Source organism: Sapajus apella, unplaced genomic scaffold, assembly GCF_009761245.1.
Source record: "Sapajus apella isolate SASKATOON/1434 unplaced genomic scaffold, GSC_monkey_1.0 scaffold180, whole genome shotgun sequence".
Taxonomy (NCBI): Eukaryota; Metazoa; Chordata; class Mammalia; order Primates; family Cebidae; genus Sapajus; species Sapajus apella.
This window is the reverse complement of record NW_022437120.1, coordinates 258,099-276,960: the sequence shown is the minus strand read 5'-3', so window position 1 is coordinate 276,960 and position 18,862 is coordinate 258,099. Positions and strand designations below refer to the sequence as shown.

At 49.4% G+C, this 18,862-nt stretch overlaps 2 protein-coding genes across 2 annotated transcripts in view; both read left to right on the top strand.

Annotated features, from left to right (window-relative positions):
• Nucleotides 1-10,896, top strand: part of GATA4 (GATA binding protein 4) — a 56,480-nt gene extending 45,584 nt beyond the window's left edge. The window contains 4 exon segments of the mRNA XM_032268355.1: nucleotides 855-980; nucleotides 5,814-5,901; nucleotides 7,915-8,063; nucleotides 9,210-10,896. Of these exon segments, the coding sequence (XP_032124246.1) occupies nucleotides 855-980; nucleotides 5,814-5,901; nucleotides 7,915-8,063; nucleotides 9,210-9,392 (546 nt within the window). The 3' untranslated portion in view covers nucleotides 9,393-10,896.
• A 1,091-nt stretch (nucleotides 10,897-11,987) lies between these two features.
• On the top strand, nucleotides 11,988-13,066 carry CUNH8orf49 (chromosome unknown C8orf49 homolog). Its single transcript, XM_032268354.1, is given in 4 exon segments — nucleotides 11,988-12,237; nucleotides 12,239-12,444; nucleotides 12,447-12,617; nucleotides 12,620-13,066. Coding segments are annotated over 4 exon segments (489 nt in total). The 5' UTR covers nucleotides 11,988-12,172; the 3' UTR covers nucleotides 12,667-13,066.
• Nucleotides 13,067-18,862: the final 5,796 nt, after the last annotated feature.

Here is an 18,862-nt window from a genome sequence, read left to right as displayed (position 1 = left end):
ACGGGTGAGAGCCCCGTAAACATTCTCACAACTTTAGACTTAGCAGGAGCTACTGGAATGACCCAGGGTGTCTCATTCAACCTCTTCAGCACACGGAAACTGAAAGTGAGGCTCAGAAAAGCTAGCGGCCTTGCCCACAGCCACTCAGGTACTGAGTCTCCCATCTGGAGCGAGAATCCAGGTTTCCTGGTTCCCAGTCTGGCGTTGACTGCAGTGTCTCCTCCATCCATGCCAACCCTGTGAGGAAGCTCATCTCACAGGCTGGCCTCTACCCTGACTTCAGTTATCAATTGATAAGTCCCAAAGCCCAAAAGTGCAAACAGCTGGTGTTGGGGCCTGTGGCTGGGGAAGAGTTTGGGCCTGGGGCTTGGCTCCTGGCTCCACACCCCTGTTTAATATCATTTGATTCTGATCAACACCCACCAGCTTGCACTATATATTAAGGAGGGAGGAAGAGAGGGGATCAACCCTGGTGCGTGCTTTTCTTGAGGTCCCAGGGCCGTTCAGACTCTGATACCATTTGGACGCCGTGACTCCTCATTCTCCACCCGCCCTGACACCTGCAGCCCATGTCAGTTGCACACGCAACAGAAGCTTTGCTGCCTGCAGTGCCCGGCACTCACTGGGTCATGTGCCTGGCAGTAAATGGTGGTTAGGACTGGAAGCCAGGTCTTCAATGCCCATGTTCACTCTCCTCGTGCAGCAGTGGCTCAGGTGATGGGAGAGTTAGGCATTGTCGCGGGTCAGAGAACTCACACGGGGTCGTTAGGGCAGAGCCCCGCAGTCACAGGTGAGGTGGCAGGGCAGTGCCCGCCTTTTACTCGGACATGAAGGGTTTGCTTCCTGTCTTGCAGTCTGCCTCCCGCCGAGTGGGCCTCTCCTGCGCCAACTGCCAGACCACCACCACCACGCTGTGGCGCCGCAACGCGGAGGGCGAGCCTGTGTGCAACGCCTGCGGCCTCTACATGAAGCTCCACGGGGTACGTGCCTTCCGACGCCCATCCCTCAGTCCTCACTGGGCCTCTTCCTTTGGACACATTCATTTTTCCTTCTTAACAAGAATACTTAGATTTGGAAGGGACTCTCAACGTCTTTGCGGGTCTCTTTTATCCTTTGCATTGTATAAGTTAACTTTCCATTTTACAGATGAGCAGGCTACATTTCTATATAGCAGTTTGATATGGAACAAAGTGACATTTCAATTCAGTAGATAAAAAGCTTAAAATAACTGCTTTGACAAAATTGGCTGTTCATTTGGAAAACAAAAGAAAAGCATGACCTCCACCTCCTACCTTAAACAAAAATAAACGTAGGTGAATTAAAGATAGTAAATGTAAAACTGCTTTGAAATAAACTAAAAATAAGGCCAGGCATGATGGCTCATACCCGTAATCCCAGTACTTTGGGACGCTGAGGTAGGAGGATTGCATGAGCTCAGGAGTTCAAGACCAGCCTGGACAACATGCTGAAACTTTGTCTCTACAAAAAAAAAAACCACGAGTGTGTGCGCGCGCACACGCACACACACACACACACACACACACACACACACACACACACACACACTCTTACCTGGGCATGGTGGTGCATGCCTCTAGTCCCAGCTACTCAGGAGGCTGAGGCAGGAGGATGGTTTGAGCCCAGGAGTTTGCCATGAGCTATGATTGTGCCACTGCACTCCAGCCTGAGTGACAAAATGAGACCCTGTCTCCAAAAAAATTAAAATATTAGACAATAAAGTACTACAAAAAAATCAGATAATAAAAGCACTAGAAAAAAATGTAAGAGGAAGTATTTCTATAACTTTGGGGATGGGAGAACTACTTAAACAAAATTTTAAAACTTTTTAGCCATATAAGAATAGTTAGATATATTTGATTTTGTAAATATTTACTATTAGTGTTTGGAAATGATACCTAGGGAAAGTAAAGACCAATACACACAGTATCAGAAAAAGGGTTAATACTTCCAGAATTACAAGGAGCTTCTACAAAGCTCTTTACATTTTGACTGTAACATTCTCTATTATACAGTGTTAACAAAAAGGCAGGGCGCAGAACACTGTACCTAGCATGGCACTATTTTTATAAATATGAGGAAGAACGTAATTTACAGGTGGCTGCTTCCACTTACACAGAACACCTCTGGAAGGACGTGTAGAAGTTGGTTACGTGGTTGCCTGTGTGCATTGTACATGCACATGGGGTGCCTCCAGTAGAAAAACTGGGGCCTTGGGGAGAAGGGATTGAAGAACACTCTTTTTGCTGTTACCCCCTTTGTACCTTAGATGCTATACATGCAAGTCTTAATTGTTCAAATACAAGTTAAATTAAAACAAAACAAAACCAGAAACAGATAGATCTTATAGCCTAATAAGAAAATAACAATTGATCTTTCCCCACTTCCCCTAAATGGGCAAAAGATATAGACCGACATCTCACATGAAACATGTGCAGACGTGCTGAATCTCACTGAAAATCAGGGATGTGTACACAAAAACAGTCGTGAGAGTCCCCATTTTGCCCATAGATTTGGCAAAAAATAAAATGTGGACTGCTATGGATTTGGGGAATTAGATACTCTCATGTATTGTTGATTTGTATTTGAATTACTGCATCTATTAACTTAGTGGAATTTTTTTAAGATTAAAACCATGAATACCTTTATATCTGGCAGGTCTCCTGTTGGGAAACTAGCCTATGAAAAATATCCAGTGCATGATGACCTTTGGACCACTTCTTTTTGCACTGAGGTGGCAAAAACTAGAAACAATCTTAAAACTCCGTAAGGGAATGCTTGAATAAATTCTGGTATATCCCAAAATGCAGAATATTGAGGAGAAATTTTAAAATAATAACCTAGAGCCATGTATCTTGATCTAGAAAATGAAAAAGCACATTGCAAAAATATATATATAGCATGACCCCATACTATGAGTATTGAAGGTGCATTAAACACACACATACAGGTGGGTGGACAGACCAGTGGACACAAATATGCATCTATAGGTGTATTAGTCTGTTTACATACTGCTAATTGCTGCTGATAAAGACATACCCAAAAGTAAAAAGAGGTTTAATGGACTCACAGTTCCACGTGGCTGGGGAGGCTTCACAATCATGGTAGAAGGTGAAAGGCACGTCTCACATGGTGGCAGGCGAGAGAGAATGAGAGCCAAGTGAAAAGGGTTTCTCCTTATAAAACCATCAGCTCTCACGAAGTTTACTCACTACAATGAGAACAGTAGAGGAGAAACCACCCCCAGGGTTCAGTTATCTCCCACCAGGTCCCTCCCACAACACGTGAGAATTATGGGAGCTACAATTCAAGATGAGATTTTGATGGGGACACAGCCAAACCATATCAGTAGATATAGATGTGTACATGTGTTTGAGAATTTTTTTTTAATGTAAGAATATATAACAGGTTGTTAAATCCAGTTGCCTCGTTGGAATAGAATTGATGGTAGTGGAGTGAGAGGGCTGCTATTAACTTAATCTCATGTATCTTTTCATGATTTCTTGTTATAGTGAACAAACAAATGGTTAAAGTTATGAACATTCATAAGAAAATACATGTCTTTCTGCAAAGAAGTATATACAAAGATGTTTCCTAATCACTGTAATAGGAAAAATGGAGGAAAAAACCTTTGGAAGGAAAATGGTTAAATTTTGTTCTTCAATATGGAAATGGTACAAGAAACTTATTGGAAAATATTATATAGGTATTAAAAAGATTATATTCTCAGAAAACAAAAAATAGAATTACCATATGATCCAGCATACCATTTCTGGATATATGTGCAAAGGAATTAAAGGCAGGGTCTCAAAGAGCTATTTGTCCACTCCTGTTCGTAGCAGCATGATTCACAATTGCAAAAAGACAGAAACAACCCAAGCGTCCATGGAGAAATGAATGGATAAACAAAATGTGATATATACATACAGTGGGATATTATTCAGCCTTTAGAAGGAAGGAAATTCTGCCCCCTGACGCCACATGTCAAATCCATACAGACAGAAAGTAGAATGGGGGTTGTCTGGGGCTGGGGAAAAGGGAAATGAGGAGTTGATGTCTAGTGGGTATGGAGTTTCAGTTTTGCAAGATGAGAAGAGCTCTGGGGATGGATGGCGGTGAGGGTTGCAGAACCGTGTGAATGCGCTTAACGCTGCAGAACGGTGTACTTAAAAATGGTTAAGATGGGCAATTTTAAGTTACATGTATTTTATTTTACTGCAACTGAGAAAAAAAAAAGCATACCTAAGTGAATGGAGATTAACATGAGGGCAAGATTCTTCTGAGACCAGCATGGGCTTGAAATTTTGAGGCATAGCTGGGGGGATGGGGCGGGAGAGGGCACCCTCTCACAAGGTGGGAAAGTGTGGGTCTGGGTGTAGAGTCACAGACGGATGGGCAGATGGTGGGGGCAGGGCTGCAAATGCTGCTGCATCTACCCACAGTTAAATAGAAGGCAAGTTCAAGTTCACATGCACTGGTGCATTTCTCACTTAACCATTCCATGTTCATGTCTCTGAAGCAGGAATTGCTTTTCTTTCTGTATTTTCAGGTGTGGCCTTGATCAACCCCAAATGGTGTACAAGCATAGCGTAGAACAGGGGCTAAGAGACTTGGCTCAGCCTAAGAGAAACCAGATGTGGGGAAGGCACAAACCTAAACATACCGGAAAGATGCCCTGCGGCCCTGCTCCCCAGGACTGGCAGACGCGTCTGGGAATGGCTCTGGGGCCTGGCTCCCAACAGAACTGTGCTCAGAGTATTGTCCAGGGACGTTTTGTCTCAGGACCTCGCCACAGTCACTCTCTCTAGCTTAGTCTCTTGCTGCTCCCGACCATCCTTAGAAGCACCGCTGGCTCCAGCCAGACCCAGTGCAGTACAGAGCTGCTGTAAGTAGAGTGATGCTGCATCTCAACTCACTGGGACTGTTGCTGTTGAGGCCAATTTCCCAGCACAATTACTGACAAGCCCCCCCGCACCCTTGCCCCTTTTGAGACAGGGCCTTGCTCTGTCGCCCAGGCTGGAGTGCAGTGGCACCATCACGGCTTGCTGCAGCCTCCACTTCCTGGGCTCAAGTGATCCTCCTACCTCAGCCTCCTGAGTAGCTGGGACTACAGGCATGCACCACCATGCCCAGCTAATTTTAAAACTTTTTTGTAGAGATGGATCTCACTATGTTGCCAAGGCTGGTCTTGAACTCCCGGGGTCAAGCAATCCTCCCGCCTCAGCCACTCAAAGTTCTGGGATTACAGGCATGAGCCACTATGACTGGCCTAGCACCCACTTTTGTTTTCAGGGTCCTGTGTGGATGATAAACGGTTTTGAACATTCTGTTTCTGCTGCCTGAAATGCCTCCCTCTGTCTACTCAAAACCTTTTACAACTCAAGTGTCACCTCCACAGTGAAGCCTTCCTTGATGTCCTCATGTGCCCCTCCTTCCCACTCCTCACCCTAGGACAGAGTTTTGTGTTTCTCGGCTTTTCTCCATCACCTATCAAAGTCTGCTTATTTCCACTTGTCTGTGAATTTCTGAGGGCAGGAACTGTGTGTCTTTAGTTCTCTCTTTCTCCAGGCTCTAGTAAAGTACCCATCACATCACACAGGTGCTAGATATGTTTTCAAAAACAGAATTGATTTCTTTCTCACAGAGTTCCAGGGGCCTTTGCACCCTGTCTCAGCCCCAGGCTTTGTGGAGACATTGCTTGGGTGTTGCCTTCTCGCAGCAGGTGTGTGTGTTTCAATGCTGTAGCAGATTTTGTAGAAAAGGAAAACCATATATATTGACTTGTGACCCTCCAGGTCCCCAGGCCTCTTGCAATGCGGAAAGAGGGGATTCAAACCAGAAAACGGAAGCCAAAGAACCTGAATAAATCTAAGACACCATCAGGTGAGCAGAAGATCTGTGAGTGATTACACGAATGTGTCAGAAGCCCTCAGAGTGGATAGGAGTCATGCCTTCTGGGTTAGGCAGGCCAGCCCAGGCCGCCAGGGTGTGAGGACAGCATCGTGCATCCCCAGCAGCAAAAAAGTAACAATTGCCGTGGAATGTTCTGGGAGCTTTTGAAGCAGCCTCAACTCAAGTTGGGGCGTGATCATTGCCAACTGTAAAGACGCCAGTGGGCCCGCTGGACCAATTGAGGGCCTGCAGGAAAGAGGAACCTTACTTGGTCCCTTCGTCTTTGGTGCTGCAGCCACCCAAAAGCTCAGTTCCTTTCAATTCTCTGTGAGCTGAGATGCAAAAGGACAGGGTCTGATTAATCATGTTCCTAAGAGATTGATCTCTAAGCCAATGTGTAATTTGCATCATGCAGAGCTTTGTGTTTTAGAAAGCCCCTTCAGAAATGTTATCTCAATGAACGTAAGACTCCATGAAAACCAGTTTATTACCCCATTTTACTAACAAGCAAACTGAGGCTCACAGAGGACAGTGATTTAATGAGGGTCATACAGATGGTAATGGGTCGATGGAGAATGAAAACTCAAGTTTTTATGCATCTGGGTCAATGTTCTCTTCAATATACCACCCTGCCTTCTTCATTTCTGGATTAAGAATGGTGGCTGCTCCAAGTTTGGGGCTGCAGTGACCTGCGATGTGCCTCTGCACTCCAGCCTGGACAGCAGAGCAAGACCCTGTCTCCAATAAATACACTTAAAAAAGAACAAGGGCTGTTCTTTTTAAAGTTTATTATTTGTTTATTAAATTATGTAAATTTATATTTAACAATTAAATATAATTTAATAATTAAATATGAATTTATGAAAGAATGAGGGCTGTTCTTTAATACGTTTATGTTCCCTACCAAAACATTCCCCACTCAGTACTGCTGCCCGGTTAAAGATTTGACCGGTCAGTGCTGCAGTCACGGAAAATAAATTGGCTGATCTGATGGAAATGTATCTTCTAACCTAAGACATGACAGAGTCAGATAAATTGGCCCTTTCCACTACCAAGAGCGTGATCGAAGTTCTACTTTCCTAGATTCAACCCTGGCTTGCCCCTTTGGGCAGGCATATTTCCTACCAGAATATTCAGTGTCTCACACCTGTGGTCTTCCGCGTCTCCTGCTTCCCTGCTGCTGACGAGGAGCCTATGTGCCCTGGGCGGCCTTATTTCCTCTCATGTAGCAATCACAGGTAGAGAAGACATTCAGTTCAGGCGTACAATCTCCGGTACAAAATTCCAAATCCAGGAAGCTAGATTTGGCAGCAAAACCTATGTGAACAGATACAAGGCTGTTGATAGTCTCTGTTTATCCTATTCATTATGATATTTACATGTTTTGCTGTGGGGATATTGATATATTTAATTACACATTATTATCCCAGGCCCAGCTGGAGGTATTCTATAATACAGAGTATTTGCTTTTTTTTTGAGACAGAGTCTCACTCTGTCCCCCAGGCTGGAGCGCAGTGACACGATCTCGACCCACTGCAACCTCTGCCTCCTGGGTTCAAGCTATTCTCTTGCCTCATCCTCCCAAGCAGCTGGGACTACAGGTGCATGCCACCACACCTGGCTAATTTTTGTATTTGTAGTAGAGACGGGGTTTCACCATGGTGGCCAGGCTGGTCTCAAACTCCTGACCTCAGGTCATCCACCCGCCTCGGCCTCCCAAAGTGCTGGGACTACAGGCATGAGCCATCGCACCTGGCCTAGTACTTGCCTTTTTAAAAATTTGATTCTCCAAGTTGAACGAGGAATTTGTGTTTAAGTTTTGAATCCTGAAACACATGTGGCCTCAAGGGTTTGAGATGGTCTGGGGGAAGAACCCATCACGGTGAGAACCGTAGCTCCCCACTGATAAGGCCCCTGCTACACTCCCAGCAAATGGAGATAAAGCCTTTGTTCCTGTCCCTGATTGGGGTCTGTGATTGGGGTGCGCTGACTGCTTCCTTCCAGGTCCTTCCGGCAGTGAGAGCCTTCCTCCCACCAGTGGCGCTTCCAGCAACTCCAGCAGTGCCACCACCAGCAGCAGCGAGGAGATGCGCCCCATCAAGACAGAGCCCGGCCTGTCCTCTCACTACGGACACAGCAGCTCCGTGTCCCAGGTACACACCACGGGTGGGGAGGCCGACCAGAGTCCCAGGGTCCAGCCTAGTAGGGGGTGGGACCTGCAGCCAGGCCCTGTAGGTGCCAGCAGCGAGCTACCCTCTGGGCTCGTCTTGGAGCTCCCTGGCGCCCTTAGGGCTCCCTGATGCGTCTGCATCGGGCTGTATTTCAGCACATCTTACCAAGCTGTGGTGATGGGGACACAACTGTGACTCACAATTTTTTAACAGCTCCTCAATGTCACCATCTTTGGAAACAGAGACAGGGCAGTCAGGGCTGGCATACAGCGTGGGTGGTGGGGGAGGAAAGCAACACACAGCCACAACCTGAGTCAGCCTGTGCCGGGCGAGGGGAGGCATGCTCCCGCTGTCGGAGGCAGAGCAGGGCTCTCTAGGCAACCCTGTCTCCTACTGCAGGGAAGTTCGACTTCAACGGAGAGGGTGGGGAAGGAGGCAAAAGCCCGCATGGGGAAAGGCCTGGACCCTGCAGAGGGCAGGGAGGGCAGGCTGGCAGGGAAGTCACAAGCAGGATGCCATTTTCATGAGGCCCAGCTCCGTACGCCTGTCAGGGGACGCCCGGGGGCAGCCCCACTTCTCTCTTGTGGAGGCGATGGTGTCTTGGCTTTCCTGCCTCGTCCCCTCTGCAGTTCCCTGTCTTGGGATCAGGATGCGCCAAGCTTGATCACGGTCTCCTTTGACCAGCTCCTGCTGTGATTTGATCTCTGCTCTCAAGTGAGAGAGGCCATGTCCTAATGAGCTTATTGTCTGGGAGAGCCTGATCCCACAGAACCAGGGGCACCAGGAGCTCCTCCTGGGCGGGGCAGACGGCTTCTCTGTTGGCAAGTGGATGTGGTGGTGATAGGCGGAAGCGTCTCCTGTAACCATCAGAGCCGTCTGAGCAAGCCCAGCTTCCACAGGCCCAGCAGGTCACAGCCCTGGTTGTAGGCTGTGCTCAGAAGCAGCTGATGCATTGCCCAGATCCTTCATGTCCAGATCACCGGGATCAGAGAAGTGCTCCTTGGTCCGTTCCTGCAGGTTGGAGCCATCCTGGGGACATCTGCATAGTAGGGCCCCCTCCCCAGCCCAGGCCTCCCGAACCTTCAGGAGCATCTCCCTTGGCCTCACGGTATGCTTTCTGCTTTTCAGACCTTCTCAGTCAGCTCAATGTCTGGCCACGGGCCCTCCATCCACCCAGTTCTGTCGGCCCTGAAGCTCTCTCCACAAGGCTATGCATCTCCCGTCAGCCAGTCTCCGCAGACCAGTTCCAAGCAGGACTCTTGGAACAGCCTGGTCTTGGCCGACAGTCACGGGGACATAATCACTGCATAATCTCCCCTCTTCCCTCAAATTCCTGCTCGGACCTGGGACTTGGAGGACAGTGGAGACGGAGGTCCTGGGCTCCCAGGGGCCGACCTCCTCGCCTGAGGACGACTCCAGAACAACTGGGAAGAAACTTGAAATTGACCATCTGGTTGGGGAAGCGGGTGTTGGATTTTCTCGGATGCCTTTTCATGGTTGGGGGACTGGAGGGAGCCCAGCCTCAGCACGAGCACACTGCATCTCTCTGTGACTTGGAGACTTCTTTCCCAAGATGTCCTTGTGCCCTACGTTCACCGCTGTGGCCTAGACGGTGGGTTTTCCATTGTGTTCCCAGCACCGGGATTTGAGAACGGGCGGAGGCCAGGCCCTGGGACCCCTGCCCCAGCCCGAATGACGGCATCTGCTTGCCCCATACCTGGATGCGATGGGCCTCTAGGGAGCCGCCCTTGCTCCATCCACTCAAGGCATGGCACCACCCTGCATCCCCAATTCCAGATCTGACTCCAAAACTGTGGGGCGTGACACAGAAGTGACTGAACACTTCCTGGGGAGCTCGAGGGGTACTTCACCCACCCAGAGCGCAGCCTCGTCACACGCAGCTGGCAGCTCTCCCCCAGGTGCCTGCCCGTGCTGCGGGCCTTTGCGCCTTCACTTCCAGCATCTCTCAAAATAAAAACCCCTCCTCCTGCTCTGAGAAATTCGGCTCTGCCTGCAGCTTGGACATGCCTCTCCCCTCGCAAAACAAGAGCTGGGTAGTTTAGCCGAGTGGCACCCCCTCGAGTCCACTGCAGACCCTTCATTCACCCTGTCACACACAGGGGTTCTGAGTAAGAACAAATGTTCTGCTGCTCAAGCCAGTCTGACAAACACTCGGCCAAGCCTGGAGAGCCTTCTGGGGAGAGCGTAGATGGACAGCGTCCTGCTGGGGGACAAGGTGTCTCTAGGGCTGGCCCCCTTGCTGTCTGCTCCTCCTGGCCCCTGGTCAGATGGCAGCCGGAGTCCCCCAGGACCTGCAGCCTCACCCCGGCGGAAGTCTTTTGTCCAGGAGGCAAAAAGCCAGAGATTCTACAAGTCAAATTGAAAGCAAACCAACAAAACACAACAAAATTCATGGAAAGAAGACGACTGCTAAGACATGGCAGCGGGCCCTGGAGATAGCCTCTGGCTCTGAGCTGCTGCAGGGTCCGCCGGCTTCTCTGCACGTTGCTCAGTTTCCGCCCCTGACACTGGAGCTCACGAGACTCCGTCCTCGTCCTCTTTCTCAGCAGAGCTGTAGCTGACTGCGGCATTACCACGCCTCCCCACACACCAAGCCCCCAGCTCCAAAATCCTACTGGCTGCCGCAGAGAATACCTTTGAACCAAGATTCTGCTTTAATCATCATTTACATTGTTTTCTTCCCAAAGGCCCCCTCATAGACCCTCCCTGACCCACAAACCTGTTAACATTGTCTTAAGGTGAAATGGCTGTAAAATCAGTATTTAACTAATAAATTTATCTGTATTCCTCTTTCCCTCCTCCTCCCTCAGTGGTCTTCGCTGGGAGATTCAGTGCTGCTGTCCTCTCCCGGGGAGTCTGGAGGTCACAGACCCACTGACCCACTCACCACTGTGTCCTTCAGTTTGGGCCATTGGCCAAGGCTCCCTCTTTAGGTAGCAGTGGCTCCTGAAAAGAACACTCATCCCAGCCCTGCTAATGTGAGACCTTAGATGGGGGTCACCCAGGCTTGAATTTCCTAGAAGAGGGTTGGACCCATCCATAAACAAAATTCCTTGTGGCCCAACCAAAGTTGCTCAGTGTATTTCTTTCTTTACTGAGACAGGGTCTTGCTCTGCTGCTCAGGCTGGAGTGCCGTGGGGCCACCATGGACCTTCCTGGCCCAAGCGATCCACCTGCCTGTCTCTTGAATAGCTGGGACCACAGGCCACACCACCATGTTCAACTCGTTTTTTATTTTGTAGAGACGGGACCTCACTTTGTTGCTGGCCTTAAATTCCTGGGTTCGAGCAGTCCTCCCTCCTCGGCCTCCTGAAGTACTAGGATTACAGGGATGGCCACTCCCCGCGCCCGCCGCCATCTGGGGGCATTTTTAGAGCTCTCCTCCAGACATCAGGGTCTGGAGCACAAGACTCCATCCACCTGGAAGAAAATGTTCTCTCTAGCCCCATCTGACTTAAAGTGTGTCCTCGAGGGTGGCCCAGAGGAGCTCTTGCCATTTACTGGTTTGATCCAAACAGGCTCCTAAAGGGGCAAATGATGCCCCAAAATGAGAAAGCATCCTGGCACTTCCTCTCCTTTGTCCATTTGTCTTCAACTCCTCAGGCCACAGAGTTGCTCAACCACTTCTTAAAAGTATGTGGAGTGGGACCGGGCACGGTGGCTCACCCCTGTAATCCCAGCATTTTGGGAGGCCAAGGCAGGAGGATTACTTGAGCCCGGGGGGTTGAGACAAGCCCCGGCAACATAGGGAGACCCCATCTCTACAAAAAAAATACAAAATTAGCCCGGTATGCCGCGGTGATCCCAGCTACTCAGAAGGTTGTGGGAGGATCGCTTGAGCCCAGGAAGTGAAGATTGCAGTGAGCTGAGCTCGTGTGACTTACACTTCAGCTTGGGTGACAGAGCGAGACTCTGTTTCAAACAACAAAACAACAAACAAAACCTTTGGAAGCCCACGTCAAGTCATTTAACCATTAAGAAGCGCATTTATCTTTAAAATTTGACTTTTAAATGCCTCAAAGAAAAGTGAGCAGTAAAAAATTAACTTGAGCTGTGATTACTCTGTGATTATGTTTGCCTTAACAATAATGAAAATAAGTTTATAGTCTCTGAATATGCACCAAATGAGCCAGGGCTGGGAGTATTAGGACAGACCCCCCACCGCAGAGCCCCCAGCTCTCTCGTGGACCGAGCTCACAGGACACAGCCATTTGGAAAGCTTTTTCTTTTGGAGTGGGACTGGGTGTTCTGAGTTTGGTTTGCTTGTGACATCATTTTGTGACGCTGACACCTGCTCTTCAGAGTGCACCCTTGCCTTGCTTGCTTGAAGCTGGAACACGAATGTTCATCACCCTGTAGTAACAGGGATTCGCCGTCTCCGTGAGGCTTAGCCTGGAAGTGGAATCTCCAGGGATCTCCTGTGGTCTGTCTGCCACTTTATACTGTTGCTGTCATTTCAGTCACTGAGGCCCTGTCCCTGGTCCTGCAGGGACATGGTGCTGCCCTATAAGCTCTGGCTCCTCCAGATAGCAGTGGCAGTGGCATTTGCAAAAAGGCTATTTGATAACAAAGAAAATCATCAAAGCGAAGATGATATTAAAACAGACCTCATTTTTCAGAGTCCATGTTTTTTTCTGGTCTGTGCACGCCAGCTCACTTTGGCTAAAACCCGGGAGAGCGGGGAGTTAGTTTTGCAAAAGTGCTGATCGCACAGCTGTGCTCCAAATTAACCAGAATACAAGAACTGAAAAAGCCTGTGAGATACTGATGCTCGTGATTGCCAGCTCCAGGAGGGGAGGTTTTCAGATGAACACAAAAACGAGGCTCCTCCCGTCCCGAGGTGAGTGATGATAACACTGTCATAATGTACTCACGCTCACTCCATTCCCTCCGGGATGACTGTCTTCAGTTCTACAGCTGTGGCCACCATTCTTCACCTGATAAACTCCCTGTCTCTCTCTCTCCCTCTCTCCCTCTCCCTCTCCCTCTCCCTCTCTCTCTCTCTCTCTCTCTGTCTCTCTCTCTCTTTCTCGCATACACACCCCACTGGATCTGTGAGAGGTTTCTAACAGGGTGCACCAATTCTAATCACTTTTCAGGTCAGCTGAACCATTCTCAGCTTCCTGGTCAGTGAAGGGCTGACATAAGGAGTTAGCTCAGAAGCAGCTCAATACTAGGAACAACACTAGTGGACAAATTAGTAGACTGCTCGAACAACAAAGATACCACAGTCTCTTGTGCTGCCTGTTCAGGATGAATTTGCTGAAAGTGAGTTGTAATTAGAGAGTTAAAAAATTGGCTGGCCTGGTGGCTTATGCCTATGATCTAGCACTTTGGGAGGCTGAGGCGGGTGGATCACTTGAGGTCAGGAGTTTGAGACCAGCCTGGTAAACATGGCGAAACCGCGTCTCTACTAAAAATACAAAGAATTACCTGGGTGTGGTGGGCGGGCGCCTGTAATCCCAGCTACTCTAGGCCGAGGCAAGAGAATCAGTTGAACTCGGGAGGTTGAAGTTGCAGTGAGCCGAGATCGCACCATTGCACTCTAGCCTGGGTAACAAGAGTGAAACTGTCTCAAAAAAAAAAAAAAAAAAAATTGAGATTTATCATTTCTCTGTCCTTTTCCTTGAGAACTTAATAAAAATGGCAAATATCCATTATTGTAGGGTTCTTGATGATCACAAACTGTTGAGCTGGGATGGAGGATAGATATGGTCAGTAAACACTGAAATCACAGAAGCCTAAGGAGGCCAGGCTCTTCTGAGCAAGACTGTGGTCCCGAGTGGCCCGAACGTGCTTCTCTGTTGCAAGGAGCTGCTGCAGACTCCGAGGAGCCCAGGCACTGTTGGAGTCCTCTGTGACATCCTCCACAGCCGCCCACTGTATACCTTTCCTTGGGTACTCCTCAGAGTGGCTTCCAACCTTCCCACTGGCAGGGTCCCCTTTACCCGCTCCCACCCCTGCCATGGGGCCCATTTTTGTTTGTTTTTGTTTTTGAGACAGAGTCTTGCTCTGTGCCCCAGGCTGGAGTGCAGTCGTGCAATCAGCTCACTGCAGCCTCCACCTCCCGGGCTCAAGTGATCCTCCCACCTCAGCCTCCTGAGCAGCTGGGACTACAGATGTGTGCCACCACCACATTTGGCTTTTTTTGTATTTAGAGTAGAGACAGGGTCTCACTATATATCCCAGGCTGGCCTCAAATTCCTGGGCTTAAGTGATTTGCCCACCTCAGCCTTCCAAAGTGCTGGGATTACAGGTGTGAGCCACCACACCCAGCGTAAGTCCCATGTTTTGAAATAGTTTTAACTAATCATTTGGGGTTTTTCTCATTTTTTGTAGATCAAAAATAACAGCATGAAAATTATATCTCACTGTAAAAATGAACAAGCTAGGCACTACTAAAAGTACAAAAAAATTAGCTGGATGTGGTGCTGGGCACCTGTAATCCCAGCTACCCAGGAGGCTGAAGCAGGAGAATTGATTGAACCCAGGAGGTGGAGGTTGCAGTGAGCCAAGATCGCTGCACACCAGCCTGGGTGACAGGGCAAGACTCTGTCCAAAAAAAAAAGATTGATGTCTTGAGTCTCAAATGGAAAGCAGTGTCTTCATTGTGACTCAATTAATGAGGTTAAAAAAATGGTTCCAGAATTATGCAACCAATGAACATTGCTCCTCAAAGCAGCCACCGTGGAAACTGAACTTATTTCAGGAGGCAAGCTGCTAGTGATTGGGAAGTCAGCATCCCTGTTTCCCACAGCTGGCCTGAGAGACTGAATGGAACAAAAGAAACTGAACCCTGCTAAGAAAAAGAAGCCCAGACTGAGATACCATGCCTGACTCATTTACAAATCATGTGGGGCCTCGAGACCATCTGACTCAAACCCTTTTGTCTCGCAGTCAAGGGAACTTGCCCAAAGCCACAGAGCTGGTGTGAGGAAGAGCAACATTTACTGACCACCCCGCTCCACTAGGAGGTCCGTGGGACTGACCTAGGGTACGCCCTTGCAGTTAATGCGCCTAACACGTGGGGGCGCCCGTGTTCCCCCTTCAGCCTTCACTACATACTGAGTTTTCCAGCCTTCGGTCTGTAAGCGGCTCTGAAATTCTAACGAAAGGTTATTGAACACGACTGCATATCAAACTCTGCTAGCTGCTTTCTCTAGTCACAGAAAACACTTTCATATCCCCCCCTCCCACAGACGTTTTGCACACAAAAAAGATATGGCCCGTGAATTTTTAGTCACTTGCTGAAGGTCAAGGAGCTAGTAAGGGCAGATCAGGGTTCAAACAACATCTATTTGACTCCAGAATCTGGGCTTTTACACCCTACTCCTGCGTCTGCTAAACAGTGCAAATCTGCAAGCTGGGAAGCAGTCTAGGTCTAGACCGCAGTCCAAGAGGAAGCGTCTTTCAGTGTCTTTCCAGAAGTTGAGGAGAATCCTTGGCTCCAAATTCTCCCAACTTAGACATGATGAAAGAAAGACCTAGAGGCATTGGGGAACAGGGCTTACTGTCCACGGCCACATACTGCAAAAAGAGGGGAACTGGAAGAGCCCCCGGAACCTCAGCCGCTGCTCTCCAGGTGCCCCTAGAGCCACGTGGACCCTCCCGGTGTGCTTCAGAACCCCCAAACTCCAGCAGCAATGCGGTCCCTTCCTTACAGGGTCCTAGTGTCCTTCTCTCTCACTCCGTTCCCTGCATTCTTTGGGGCAGCTGTATTTTAACCTATTTTCATGTGCATTACAACTCTAGCTCTGTTGGAAAAAACAGGCGCTCGAAGGAAGGAAGAGCAATTGGTCCGCGGCTCTTAGATAACTGGGCGCCGGAGCCGGCTGCGGCGGGTCAGGCCTGTAATCCCAGCACTTTGGGAATCCGAGGCGGGCGAATCACATGGTCAGGAGTTTGAGACCAATCCTAGCCAACAGGGTGAAACCCAGTCTCTCCTAAAAATACAAAAAATCAGGTGGGCGTAGTGGCGGGAGCCTGTAATCTCAGCTACTGGGGAGGCTGAGGCAGAAATCACTTGAACCTAGAAGGCAGAGATTGCAGTGAGCCGAGATCTTGCCACTGCATCCAGCCCGGGCCACAGAGTGAGACTATGTCTCAAAATAAATAAATAAATAAATAAAAATAAAAAGGAAAGTTGGGAACCTATGCTTACAGTGCTGAGGCCCACCCACTCCAGTGGGCTTGGGGGTTGTCCCAAACCAGGAGGCAGACAAATAATAATTACTAAAATGTTTAGTGATTGCCATATACCAGATCCGGTGCTGGAAACCCAGCGCACTGACCATATCCAAAGCCTGATGGAGGTGAATCCTTTCGAGAAATCCCACAGCGGCTGGGCTCAGTGGCTCAGGCCTGTAATCCCAGCACTTTGGGAGGCTGAGGAGGGGGTGGATTACCTGAGGTCAGGAGTTTGAGAGCAGCCTGCCCAACATGGTGAAACCCCATCTCTACTAAAACTACAAAAATTAGCTAGCTGGGTGTGGTGGTGGGTGCCTGTAATCCCAGCTACTCCGGAGGCTGAAGCAGGAGAATCACTTGCACCTGGGAGGCGGAGGTTCAGGAGAGCCAAGATCACGACACTGCACTCCAGCCTGGGCGACAGAGCGAGACTCTGCCTAAGAAAAGAAAAAGAGCCGGGCGCGGTGGCTCAAGCCTGTAATCCCAGCACTTTGGGAGGCCGAGGCGGGTGGATCACGAGGTCAAGAGATCGAGACCATCCTGGTCAACACGGTGAAACCCCGTCTCTACTAAAAATACAAAACATTAGCTGGGCATGGTGGCGTGCGCCTGTAATCCCAGCTACTCAGGAAGCTGAGGCAGGAGAATTGCTTGAACCTGGGAGGTGAAGGTTGCAGCGAGCCAAGATTGTGGCACTGTACTCCAGCCTGGGCAACAGAGCAAGACTCTATCTTCAGAAAAAAAAAAAAAAATGTGGCCCCCAGACCAACAGCATCAGCATCATCCAGCAGCTTGCTGAAAGGCAACATCTTGGGCCGTGGTATAGACCTTAGAATCTGCATTTAAACAAGCTTCCCAGGAGATTCACAGGCACATTGAAGTTGGAAAAGTATGGCTTTGTAATGTTTCTATAATACCATGAAATAGATATCTCATTTAATGAATGGAGTCTGAGATACTGTGACTTGCTTGTATCCCCATGACTAATAATGAAGCAATACATGCAAAGAGCTCACAACAGTGTTTTGCACATAGTATGTGCTCAGTAAAGAATATGGTCAATGACAGAGCCAAGCTGTGAACCATCTGATTTTCAACTGCATAATCCCTTAGCCTCAGAAGAACCCATTTAGACATCAGACATTCATTCCACCAGGTGAGGCGAGCGTTGTGACTATGGCTTCCCTCCCAGCTCAGCCGTCTACAGAAAGGGGAGCTAGGGGGTCCAGAAGCTACCATTGTGGCGAGCCTGATCCTGTAGTGGGGGGCGGGGCATCCTGGGGTGGGGACGTTATTCTCCAGAAAAGGCCAGATATAGAAAGAGGGGACCAGACGCGCTCTGAGGGATGTCTCCTGTAAACCCTATGTCCTCACACCTCAGACCCTCTGCCTGCAGGACGCCTTTCTCGGTGAGGACCCTATACCCCAGGCCTCCTCAGGCCTCCCTCCCCTCACCTCCTGCCCTCGTCTCTGCAGTAGGTGGCCACCGTGGGAAAGCCACTTGCACCCTCCCTCTCAATCAGTAGGACACAGCCATGTCTCTGACAGTGGGCTGGGCTTGTCTCCCTCTGCTGGCCAAGTCCTTCCCCAGGGCCCCTCAGCTAGGGTCCGTGGTGACTTCACCGAAACACCTGCTGGGGACTTCACCAAACCTCCCTCCTAACTTCCTGGAACTTCCTGGAAAGTGCTTGCTCCCCATCCTTTTGGAGAACTACAGACAAGAAAACATACTTATTTTTAAACAGCCTATTATTTTATCTCTTTTATTGTTTGAAATAAAACTTTAATACACAAATGTTTTAAGCAAAATTTGCTTAAACATTCAAGTAATAATATTCAAATCATAGAAAGCAAAAAAATCCCCCACCCGTTCAATATTTCACGAGTCTTGACCACCTGTTTCCTTTGCACCATATTATTAGGCTCGGAGGCCACGCAGCACCCACAGAGAGGCTTGTCATTGCGGGAACGCCCAGGCTGTGCCATTCGCACACCCATTGCCTTTGCCCTATAACTGTCTACTTGGGACAAGAAATGTTCCAAGAGGGTCGGGCGCAGTGGGTCACGCCCGTAATCCCAGCACTTTGGGAGGCCAAGGCGGGCGGATCACCTCAGATCAGGAGTTCGAGACCAGCCTAGCCAACATGGTGAAACCGTCTCTACTAAAACACAAAAATTAGCCAGGCACAGTGGCGTGCGTCTGTACTTCCAGCTACTACGGAGGCTGAGGCAGGAGAATCTCTAGAGTCCGGGAGGCGGGGGTTGCAGTGAGCTGAGATCGCGCCGCTGCACTCCAGCCTTGGCGACAGGCTGTCTCAAAAAAAAAAAAAATGTTCCAGGAGCGTCTCTCCAATGTTAGTCCCAATCTGCGTCCTCATTCCACCCCGGCTTTCACTCCCGACCCCTGGCCGCAGCCCCGCCTCCAGCGACCCCCGGGACGGAACCCGCGGCCCACCGCAAGGGAGCAGCCGCGACCCCAGCTCCAGAGGATGATCCCCGCGCCTGCGCAACCCCGGACGCAGCTCCGCGCCCGCCCTCGCCTCCGGGCGGAGTCCACGCCCACCCGGGGGAGG